We start from the raw sequence: 12204 nt of genomic DNA, 5'->3' as shown, positions 1-12204 counted from the left end.
CTAATGTTTGAGCACATTATCGTAATCTGTAATCTGTGTATTTGAGCAAACTGACAGGTCTGCTGGATTCAGTGCAAGTTCTTAACGTTACATTAGCCGCCATTTTTCATGTCACTCCTACAACAAGCACTCGAACATGGCGTGCTCACAGTTCCCAAGTGAGTCGTAGGATCTTCTGACTGGCACGTGTATTCAGCATAATGCTGCGTTCCATTTCACAAAGTTTCAGAAAGTGCAAAATTTCAACTGGAACGCACCCACGAGCAGCTCAGAAAGTCGTGAGGGCCTCACCAACCCATAGTTCGCAATCCAAGATGGCCGCACCACACATCAACAGTAATGAAAGCAGTAGTAGTGTACAGTTTATTAGAGCTCATTAGCACTGATATCTAATTATGTCTCGTTAAAGTCAATCATACTTACAGGACTGTCTAATGTCCATCTGTGGACGTGTCATGAACATACTGTATAATGCATTTTCAACTGATCATACAGTAACCGAGATCCCTTTCAAAACCATAAAATGACCACTTTCAGTTCACTGGCCGGTAATTAACTTAAAAAACACTTACTGCATTCAACAGATAAGTAATATTTCAAATTCATATTTCATATATTAAAAAAGAACCATAAATGATCATCGGATTCATCATTAGGACGTTTGACGTGATTGTAACCGGTTAGTCTTCCCTCGTTAGAAAATAATGGTCAATAATAATAATAATAATAATCTAAAAGCAGGGTCTAAAAGCAGGGTCTAATCTTGAATTCTTCATATATGTTCATAAATGGTGTATAATACATAGTTTTCATCTTCATTTGTTGCAGATGTGCAGACTTCTTTTGTAAAATGACTGATCATGTTCAAATGCTTTTAAAATAATTTACAAAACCAAAATAAAAAAGGTGTTAGGTTGTGCCTCACTCTCCCCAGCACGGATGTCTCTGGTCTGTTTCCCTTGTAAAGAAAGCCTGAGGATGTCTGTGCAGATCAAAGATCACAGCAGATGATGTTCACAGTTTCCAGCATTAAGATAAAAAAAAAAACTGATGCTAATCACATAACAAAGTGGTCAGTACCCTGTTTTCCCACACTGGCAGCATTCAGGTTTGGGAGAGCACTGTGGGGTACAGCAGGGCTCCAGTGTAGGGTCTATTCCTTTTCCAATCTCACTCTCCCCAAACACCATGGAGGCCTCAAACTGGTCCTTGATGTCCTGGATTTTCTGCAGCACCGTGGCCACCTCTGGGTGATCCTTTGGGCTTAAGCTATAGTTCTCAGAAGGGTCTGACTCCAGGTCAAACACCAAAGGAGGGTCATGCTGCTTGAGAGTGGCGAACAGGTGACAGTCTTGGTCTGGAGTGGTGTCACTGTGTGCTGCTCCTAGACATTAGAGATAGCAAAGAAGAAGAAGAAGAAGGTGGTCAAGGGAGGTGGACTGAAGGGTATGTTGGAGAAGGTGCCTTATGCCTTATATTGTTTAGATCCCTGTAGATCACTGGCCTCCAACACTGGTCTTGAAGGACCCCCTGTCCTGCACATTTTAGCGTTTTAACCTGATGCAGATTATGAAGGTACAGTGTTAGAGCAGGTCACTTCTAAAATGTGCAGGGCAGAGGTTGCTTAAAAAAAAAAACTTACCCCGTGTGTAGTAGTGAGCTTTGTATTTCCCCCATCTCACTGCGAACACACTGTACTTCTCACTGGGGTCCGTTGGGTAGAAAAACATGGCCTCCCTGTTCCCCTGAAACACACAGTAGAAGGTGAGGACAATAATCAAACTCATCCCTTATCAGGAGTCAAACTCTCCAATTAGGAGTCCAGCAAGTCTGCTTACTAGTCCATGGTTGAACAATATATCAGTCATGTCCACACCATCCAGTTGAACTTTGGGTAGTGGAGCTCCAGACAGTTTGGCGAAGGTAGGCAGGATGTCCAGAGTGCTGGATAGGCTGTGAGTGACGCCTGGGAGATTTCAGAAGACATATAAGGAAAGCAGTTGCAGCAATTCTGGAGGAAATGTCTGTAAGATCCAAGGTAGAACAATGCTTCTGTACCTGGCTGTATGACTCCAGGCCAGTACGCAACGGCAGGTTCCCTCATTCCTCCTTCATATGTAGTACCTTTGCCACACTTCAGCAAGCCAGCATTTCCTCCATGAGACTCTCGCATGAGCTCTGGCCTGAGAATGCAAAACATTAAACACATTTAAGGACATATAATCACATAAATTACACTATATGGACAAAAGTATTGGGACACCTGCTTATTTATCGATTCTTCTGAAATCAGGGGTGTTGGAGGATTGGATTACATTCAGTGACAAGAGTGTTAGTGAGGTCAGGATGTTGGATGATGATGCTCACCACCCCACGCCCTCATCCCTAACTCCCCAACTCATCCCAAAAGTACTGGATGGAGCTCCACCACCATCATTCCAGAGAACACAGTTCTTTCACTGCTCCACAGCTCAATGCTGAGGCCTTTTGTACCCCTCTAGCCCACAACTGGCATTAGGCAGCATGGTGCCAACAGGTCCATGTTTATCTGCTCTGGAGAGTCTTATTCTATTGGCAGTACTTCTCTACAGGGACTAGACGAGCTGTCTGTGTGCGCGCAATTGCACATCTGTGTCAGCAATGGGTGCAACTTAAAGTAGCTGAATGGGTTTATTAAAAGGGGTGTCCACAAACATTTATTCATTTAGGCTCATTTATTAATTTATTATTACATAATTAATGGAGTTTTATGAATTAATTTTTAACATTTACATAAAAACGGGGCGTGATGCGGTTACTAAATGGTGCTACTTGTTTGTGAACAAAGATAAATTAGTATACTTTTATTGTATTATTGATTAAGATTGAGAAAACTCACAGACAGGCACATTTTACAATCAATCACATACTCCACCCCCCTGCTAGCAACAAACATAAGCTGCCAGAGATGATGGTCATCAGTGGTTTATTATCAAGCACAAACACACACACACTCTTACCCATTGTCAGCTGTGAAGAAGACGAGGGTGTTGTTGAGGACGCCTGTCTCCTCCAGAGTCTGCAGAATGTTTCCTACAGTGGAGTCGAACTCCAGCAGAGAGTCCCCGAAAGGCCCTCTGAGAGACCTGCCCACAGCCTTCCACCCGGCAAACTGCGGGTAGTGAGTGTGCTGCAGGGCACAGAGCGAGACAGAGACAAGGACAGACATATTTAAAGCTCGGGGGCAGGGAGAAAGTACATGTTGCAGTGTCTCCTGTGTCCACTGTGTCCACAAGTTCATAAATAAACTAGGATTTTTTACATAAAGTGTCTGTAGGATTTCCAGTCCTTTCCACTGCAAATGTAGCCAAGCTAATATACAATCAAAATAGTACATTTGTTATGTGGGCAAAAGTATTGGGACACTCACTCATTGTATCTTCTGAAATCAAAAGTATTAAAAAGAGCTGATCCTGCTTTTGTTGGAGGAACTGTCTGTACTGTCCAGGGAAGCAGGCTTTCTACTAGATTTTGGTGGAACACTGCTGTGGACACAGCTCAAAGCTGGGGCTGTACACCCTTCTAGCCCACACCTGGCATTAGGCGTGGCACCAATAGACTCCAGAGAGCACTATTTTATTGGCAATACTTCTCTACAGGGACTACACAAGCTGTGTGTGTGCATTTGCATATCTGTATCATGGGTACAACTTAAAGTAGCTAAATGCATTAATTCGAAAGGGGTGTCCACAAATATTTGGACATTTAATCCAATCATTATAACACACATGGACTGTAGTGTAGACTGTAAATTACTTTTTTAAAAGTTGAGAAACTGTCTAAGAAAATCAATAAATTACTTTTCAGTCTAAAAATATTCTTTTGTATTTGAGCTAAATGTGCCTAAACAATTTGTGAGTAAATCTGTGAGTAATTATACTATTATTAACATAAATCGTATCTAACGCAGATCAGTCGCTGACCTTCTTACCTTCATGTTAAAGTGTGCTTAAGGTGACACTGGCCTTTGAAGACAAGAATGGACTACTCCCTTCATACTTAATGACAAGCATGGATCTCAGTCTTTACCCAAAACCTATCCGTACCAACAGCCCTTCCAGCTTTGAATACGGCTCGGCTCGACCCACCATCCTTTAAGACCTATGGAAGACAAGCATGCAGGCTATTTCCTGTCCTGGTACCGAAGTGGTGGAACGACCTTCACCTGGGTGTTCGAATGGCAGAGTCGCTCTCTGTCTTCAAACCCAGACTGAAGACCCACCTCTTCCAAGAGTACTTGGGCAGAGTGTAGTGTGTGTGGAGTATTGGGTATCTAGGTCTCCATACTGACTTTTGTGTTTGGAAGCATGTGGCTTGAGGTATCTTTTAGATCCTAGCTGATACAAACTAGCTAAGGATATTTTCTGAGTAAACAATGAAGCATTTTTGCTAAATGTCTTAAATGGAAATTTATAATTTCCACTTATAATGTGCTATTTCGTCCACATTGTGCAGCACATAGTACGAGAACATCTGTACAGCTGAAGGTGTGGCTGTTGACTCACGTGAGAGGGATAATAGAGGAAGAAGGGCTGCTTTTTCTGGGCTGCCGTACGGATGAACTTGGTGGCAAAGTCGCTGTAGGAATTCTCCAGATTCACAAAATCCACAGGCTGCTGTAGGATGGTTTCATCAGACAGCAAAGGCACTGTTACCACGCCTCGGTCACAGAAGCCGAAGCACTTCACATCAGGAGGGAAGCAGGTCAGATTCTGACAGGGACCCTTTAAAAGACAAAGTGAGGAAACTGTAGGAATGTGCTGTACTTGTGCTTCACTACGACTATGCAGTGTTCAGAGATTAAACAGCATGATACCATGACAGCTATGTTACCATGTCATGCGAGTATGGGATGCCAAGGTAGTGGTCAAAGCCTTGTCGTGTGGGCAGGTAAGTACCATTAGCCCCAAGGCCCAGGTGCCATTTCCCCATCATGGCTGTGGCATAGCCCAGTGGCTTTAGAACCTCTGCAATGGTGGTCTCATTCAGCGGGAGCCCACCCCTGGAGCCCGGGTACAGTACCCCGGGGTAGATCCCAGAGCGTGTTTGATAGCGGCCCGTCAGCAGAGAAGCTCTTTATTTAAAAAAGAAAAAGAAAAAAAAGAACAGGTTAGGGTTTGGAGCCACCTACTGGCCGGCAGACCGACCTCTCATAATTCTACATTAGCAGACAGCAGCACATGATGTATAGTAGGTCTCTCAAAGCAGGGAAGTCAGCAAACTGGGCTGGACTTCGGACCCTGTTGCCCACCTCATCTATAAAAAAACAGCCAATCAAGTACTAAACTGACCGAAGGCACTTTACCCCAGGAAAATGTAAAATGTACCAACTGTTAAGCATGGTGGTGGTAGCATCATGCTCTGGAGCTTTGCTGCCAGTGGACCTGGTGCATTGCACATTACAACAGGATAACAACAGACTTTTGGAATGGCCTTTGGTCAGTCCCGAGCTCAACGCTGTGGACAATATGTGGACTGTGCTAAAAGGCCAGATTGATGGCTACCAAAGGCGACTGGTCAAGGTGCGACTCGCCACTTGCCTTGGTTTTCAAACAATAAAATGTAATCGACTAAGAAAAAAATACCATAGTTGATCATAACTAATAAAATGTCAGTTGTCCATGATGCATGCTCACATTTCCACAAAGCCTTTGTGGTTATTACAATGTTTTGACGCATCCCTGGTCCTGGAGGAACCCCTGTCCTGCATATTGTGGTGTTGTCCTGCTCTAGCACCCTCACTTCAACTCAGTGAATGGTCTGATTAGCTGGATCAGGTGTGCTGGGAGGGGGTACTGGGTCCTCCGCGAGCTGAGCCCAGGTTCTGGGACAAGGCCATGTCCAGGTGTTGCACGTCATACCTGGAGGGGCTGCACACTGGGCTGGTGGCGTAGAAGTCCGTAAAGCGCAGTCCGCCTGCGGCCAGTCGGTCCAGATTGGGGGTCAGTGAGGAGGGGTGTCCCCCATATCCCAGATCTCCGTATCCTAAATCATCTGCAAAGAGAAGCACGAAGTTGGGCAGATCTGCAGCCTGACCGCCCAGGGCGAGAAGCGCCAGCAGAGCCGCACTCAGCCACTCCATGTCCCGACTGGAGAAACTTCCGAAAAGCTGAGAAAGTGCATCAAATGACCAGGTTATGACCTGCAGAACCTCCTGACCCCCTCATAAACTGAAGCAGGCGATCTGCAGACCAACACTACACACTGCGCGAGCTGAGCACGCGCTTATGTCCACGCATGTGACGTAATCCGGTAATAACGTTACATTAAATTAATAAGTTAATCAATTCTCCATAAACTAAATGATCGTAGTAATCACGGTAGTCTGACATAAAAGAACATTGAATTAACTTCCCTATTTACAGTCACGTGAAAAGAGACGCGTGATCGAACCCTAAACACTGCGTCATTTGCAGGGGCTGATGGGATATGTAGTTTCTGTACAGCGTATCGCTCTTTACCATGATCCTGAAGAGAACTGATGTTTTCTTTTAGACAAAATTACTTAATTAAACAAGCAAATAAACAAATAAATCCCATTGTAATTATGTGCCTGTAAAAGTACGTATATTTTGTTTGACATTTTTTTTTGTGCATTTTTATTAATTATTAACAACGTGAGGAATATAATATAACTTGTTATTATCAATTAAATACTACAGAATTATAAGCAGATATGCAGACAGCTAGACAGACAGACAAACGGATAGACAGATAGATAGACAGATAGACAGATAGATAGATAGACAGATAGATAGATAGACAGATAGATAGACAGACAGACAGACAGACAGATAGATAGATAGACAGATAGACAGATAGATAGATAGACAGATAGATAGATAGACAGACAGACAGACAGACAGATAGATAGATAGATAGATAGATAGACAGACAGATAGACAGACAGATAGACAGATATACGAACGGATGGACGGACGGACAGACAGACAGATAGACAGACAGACAGACAGATAGATAGATAGATTGATAGACAGACAGACAGATAGATAGATAGATAGATAGATAGATTGATTGATTGATTGATTGATTGATTGACAGACAGACAGACAGACAGACAGACAGACAGACTGATTGATTGATTGATTGATTGATAGACAGACAGACAGACAGACAGACTGATTGATTGATTGATTGATTGACAGACAGACAGACAGACAGACAGACAGATAGATAGATAGATAGATTGATAGACAGACAGACAGACAGACAGACAGACAGATAGATAGACAGATAGACAGATAGATAGATAGACAGATAGATAGATAGACAGACAGACAGACAGACAGATAGATAGATAGATAGATAGATAGACAGACAGATAGACAGACAGATAGACAGATATACGAACGGATGGACGGACGGACAGACAGACAGATAGACAGACAGACAGACAGATAGATAGATAGATAGATTGATAGACAGACAGACAGATAGATAGATAGATAGATAGATAGATAGATTGATTGATTGATTGATTGATTGATTGACAGACAGACAGACAGACAGACAGACAGACAGACTGATTGATTGATTGATTGATTGATAGACAGACAGACAGACAGACAGACAGACAGACTGATTGATTGATTGATTGATTGACAGACAGACAGACAGACAGACAGACAGACAGATAGATAGATAGATAGATAGATTGATAGACAGACAGACAGACAGACAGACAGACAGATAGATAGATAGATAGATAGATAGATAGATAGATAAACATTCTTGTCATTGAATGCAATCAAATATTCACAGCAATCCAAAATCTAATAGAAAGCCTTCTTCCCTGGACAGCAGAGATAGTTACTCCAACAAAATGTCCTTGATGTCCCAATACTTTTGTCCATATAGTGTCTCTAGTCTATCTGATTCAATAATTACAGATTGAAAAAAATATATCAGAAGAAAGCTTTGATGTTCCCCATGCCATAGACAGCAGGCTCAGCCGCTCTCTGTAAGGCTTGGTCTCCATGCTGGGCAGATTTGCGGTTCTGCCACTGAAGGTCACTGTTTCACTGACTGCGGCATGTCCGAGTCCTCTGGACTGACATGTTCAGCCACAGATGGAGGGAATGATCTCTGGTTCAGTCATTAATCTCTCATTAAGGAGAAAGCTCAAGCCTCAACAGCAGCCCTGTGATGTTCCTTACCCGTGCTTGCCTTGGTAGTGATGCAATGTGACAAGCAGTCAATTGAACAAGGGGGAAAAGCAATCCACCAGCATGGGGAAGTGAACGTCAGTGCATATTTTCCACAGGGTCTGTTTGGGAGGAGATGTGGGGAAGAAACTGAAGGCGGGAGGAGTAACGAGGAATACACTTGGCATTTGAATGAAGTTCCAAGCATCTTAGAGAGCATCCAGCCGGATGAACGTCTCTTCATCTGTGCCACAGCCTGATTGATCATAATCTGCATCTGCGGATGTTCAAATGGCATTCAGAGATTTGCTCATTGACTCCTCAAAATCCACGGAACCATGTAAGATTGCATTTCCTTCATTAATCACTCAAATAACTACAAAACCTACGTATTAGTTCCAGTAACTTAATAATTCATAGTCGTTATGAATAATAAGCCATAAGAGGAATACGACTGGAGTTAGAGGGTTAATGGAGGTTATGCTACTTCAGTTCCACTGCGGTTAAATTATAATATAAGACTATAATGACTTTTTGTGAAGCTCTGAGAGCATCTGAAGAACCTTAAATACACCTTTCAGCCATAACAGTAAAACCATCTGCTAATAGCTATTGAGCAGGTGCCCCCTGTTGCATAAAAACAGCTTTGGCCCAACAAGGCATGGACTCCACCAGACCCCTGAAGGCGTCCTGTGGTATCTGACACCAGGACTAATGTTCCTTCTTTAAGGCCTGTAAGTTAAGGCCTCCATGAGCATCAGTAAGTCTTGGGCACCCATGACCCTGTCCACATGATCCTTGGAGCACATCTGATGTTTTGGAGATGTTCTGACCCAGTCATCTAGCAAGTAAACCTTCTAAAGTTCTTGCAGCTGGAAAATTTGTCAAGTATAAAAATCTGAATCACTTTGCCAAGAACCAAGAACTGTGATTGCTAGATGACTGGGTCAGAACATCTCTAAAACATCCGACGTGCTCCAAGGATCATGTGGACAGGGTCATGGGTGCCCAAGACTTACTGATGCTCATGGAGGCCTTAACTTACAGGCCTTAAAGAAGGATCTGCTGCTAACTTTAGTCTTAGGCACCCATGACCCTGTCCACATGATCCTTGGAGCACATCTGATGTTTTGGAGATGTTCTGACCCAGTCATCTAGCAATCGCAGTTCTTGGTTCTTGGCAAAGTGATTCAGATTCTTATACTTGACTAATATGTAGATCTCACTCCTTGCCTCTGAGTAGCTCTGATAAGAGCCAAATTTTGAGGCTAGATGACTGGGCCAGAACACCTCCAAAACGTCAGAGGTCAAGTAGTGAATAGTGGTCAGTATTTACCAAAAGTGCTCCAAGGAAGGGCAACCAGTGAACCAGCAGCAGGGTTAATGGGTGCCCAAGGCTCACCAAGGACCTGCCTCGTTCAGTCCACTCTCCAGACTCCAGAGAACCATCTTGAAACCCTCCCATGACAGTTTTTACGTTGATAGGTCCCACACGAACCTCTGGACGGTGGTGTCTATGAAATACGGCAAATAAGAGGCCTTCAGAAGAGACTGAAGGACGCATCACAGTTTCCAATCACATTCATTTGTCTCATTTGTTGACATCCGGTCATCCGACACTGACATGAGTGATCTGCAATGTGTGGTATGATGGATAACCGACCCCCTGCCCCCCATCCCCCATGCCCCATCCTCTTCCCCTGCATCAGTTGGCTGGTTCGGTTGTTCTCCTGCAGGCATCTACAAGCCAATAGATTGTTTTGATTTACCATTCACTTTCACATCCCTCTGCAGAGCTGACCTACATTCAGAGCACATTGTGTGTGTGTGTGTGTGTATGCATGTAGTAAGAGTAATGAAGGGAGGCAGAGAGAGAATGAGAGAGGGGAAAGGCAGAGGGAAGAAGATGAAAAAGCAAAAGCAAGATGTTCTAAAACGTCTCCCTCACGCCCTCTGGTCAAATTTCAGCCCCTACCCTCCTCCTCTTTCTACTCACACACACACATATACACACAAACACACACACAAACACCACCCTGCTGTCCTGTCCTGGTCCTCTTTCTCCTCTCGCTGTTTTTCTCTCTGTGGCTTATTTATCACGACTTGAAAAGACAATTATCTGTGGCCTTGTGGCCGGCGGCCACGTTAGATGGTTTTTGCCGTGGCCGACTGAGCTCCTGCCGGCTCCAGATGAGCCGGAGTGGGCCTGACATCACGTCTGCACGGTCACGCAGACTTTGCTGGCGCATGGCTCGGACGCTGCCGGGGCGTTCGATTCCGGCCTCCGCTCACACAGTCCGTTTGGACACCTGAGGGGAAAGATGACAGGTTTACTGTTGCTTGGCTCTCCAGAAGCTACGAGAGTAAATAAGTAAATAAACAAGCAAATAAATAAATAAACAAAGCAAGCCTCTCTTACGTGCTGAACCCTGGTTATTGTTCTCCCTCCCGCCGAGCCTCTGCAGACTCTCAAAAGTAGGTTGTTAACTTCCTCCCTGACAAGGCCAACGTGTGTGTCCTCCTGCGGCCGATTGAGGATGTAAAAGATGAAAGTTGCCGTGCGCTTCTCTGAATGTTAAGTCGAGACCTGGAGAAGATCAAAGATCAGCTGATGCTAATTTGCCGTAATAAATCCGTCCCTGGGAGAAGCGTTAAGTGATATTTTGCTAGTCTAAACGGGCAGTGCTTCTGAACAGCCTGGTGGCACGATGGTGCTGATTACGGCTCTTAAGGAGTCTCTCTGATCACTCCCGGCTGCTGACTGCGCTCAGAGGCTTCAGTCCCGTATGGTTTTTTTCGGTTCTGGATCTGAATGCAGTGTTGTTTTGAATGGTTTCTCAGAACTCTTTGAGATCACTGATCTCATAGGCTAATCAAAGACGGTGGTGAGCTCATAGGGTTTTACAGTCCTTTATCTTCCAACATTAAAGAGGAATTCTGCTGATTGTTCTGCGTTTTTGCATAATTCAGTAGTTGAGTGTAAACTGCCTTCCTGAGTGGTTTGAGGTGGAATTGCCGGGGCTGTGCATCAGCAGGAATCTGGCAATACGATACACATCACGATACCGAGGTTTGCGATACTGGAAGTAAGATAATATATTGCAATTTTTAAAATCGAATTTTAGGAAAAACGCAAAAAAAAAAAGAATTTTCATCCAATTAGAAAAGTGGCAGAGTACAACACTGCCATCTAGCGGTGGGGGTTTAACTCACACAACCAGGGTGTTAGTATTCCAGTGTTCCAGATGATTGAATACCTGTTCAAAATGTAATTGTAATGTAATCCAATGGAGTAATGTGTTAAAGTAAAGTAATCGAATTACTTTCAGATACTTTCAGATTTGTTTTCAAGCCAAATATTCAAATAAAGACAAAATAAAAACTAATAATAAAAAAAACACCAAACCATCTCATCTCCACGTCAAGCAATCCTGTATTCTCATGAAACAAATCCCTTGTCTACTAAAATATATCGCTGCTGTTCAATGAAAACCATGTATCTCCATTTTTATCATTTCTTAGTTTTCAGTTCCATGGTTTGAACCCTGTAGCTGCTTCTGTATACTGTGTGAATAATTCTGGATGAATGGGCCAATAGAAATCCATTGACTTTCATTCAAAGTTTGGAACGTTTTTGCCTTCTCCTTGCCTTCTTCTACCATTTTGGTTTTCACTGGACAGCGACAAATATATCATCACTCCTGGGACAGAAACCAGCAGTCACCAAAACAAATACAGTATAGCCATTCATTTACTATACAAACCCACCAGTGAACCTACACTATCTCAGAGTTATATGGAATATTGATGATGCAAAATATTAATGTCCTAATCTTATCCCTGCCAAGTGAAGAACAAAGGCTGAAAATATGTAGAATCTTCTCAGAATGGTTCTCTTATGGATGTTTCTGTAGCGTCCCACGGATGGCCCTGCTAAAAAAAAACACAGCCAGGCCGGCTTGAGCTGTCTAAGCTGGTTGACCAGCTGGTCTACGCTGGT

At 43.5% G+C, this 12204-nt stretch overlaps 1 protein-coding gene across 1 annotated transcript; it reads right to left on the bottom strand.

Annotated features, from left to right (window-relative positions):
- Window positions 1-361: 361 nt before the first annotated feature.
- On the bottom strand, window positions 362-6395 carry arsa (arylsulfatase A). Its single transcript, XM_072694994.1, has 8 exons — window positions 5901-6395; window positions 4873-5113; window positions 4545-4763; window positions 3000-3169; window positions 2059-2183; window positions 1839-1966; window positions 1643-1745; window positions 362-1384 (listed from the first exon to the last, which is right to left on the bottom strand). Exons 1-8 carry the CDS (start codon window positions 6119-6121, stop codon window positions 1074-1076), a joined length of 1518 nt encoding a protein of 505 aa, XP_072551095.1. The 5' UTR covers window positions 6122-6395; the 3' UTR covers window positions 362-1073.
- Window positions 6396-12204: the final 5809 nt, after the last annotated feature.

Source organism: Salminus brasiliensis, chromosome 13 (genome assembly GCF_030463535.1).
Source record: "Salminus brasiliensis chromosome 13, fSalBra1.hap2, whole genome shotgun sequence".
In the NCBI taxonomy this organism is placed as follows: Eukaryota; Metazoa; Chordata; class Actinopteri; order Characiformes; family Bryconidae; genus Salminus; species Salminus brasiliensis.
The sequence above is the reverse complement of the archived record's forward strand: the minus strand, read 5'-3'. Positions and strand labels throughout refer to the sequence as shown.

Excerpts from the sequence above, each read along its gene's own strand:
- arsa (XM_072694994.1), bottom strand. The coding sequence starts at position 6,121 with ATGGAGTGGCTGAGTGCGGCTCTGCTGGCGCTTCTCGCCCTGGGCGGT. Across the intron at positions 5,114-5,900 it reads CCAGTGTGCAGCCCCTCCAG|AGCTTCTCTGCTGACGGGCC; the intron begins GTATGACGTGCA and ends TTTTAAATAAAG. Across the intron at positions 1,385-1,642 it reads AGCTCACTACTACACACGGG|GAGCAGCACACAGTGACACC; the intron begins GTAAGTTTTTTT and ends TCTAATGTCTAG.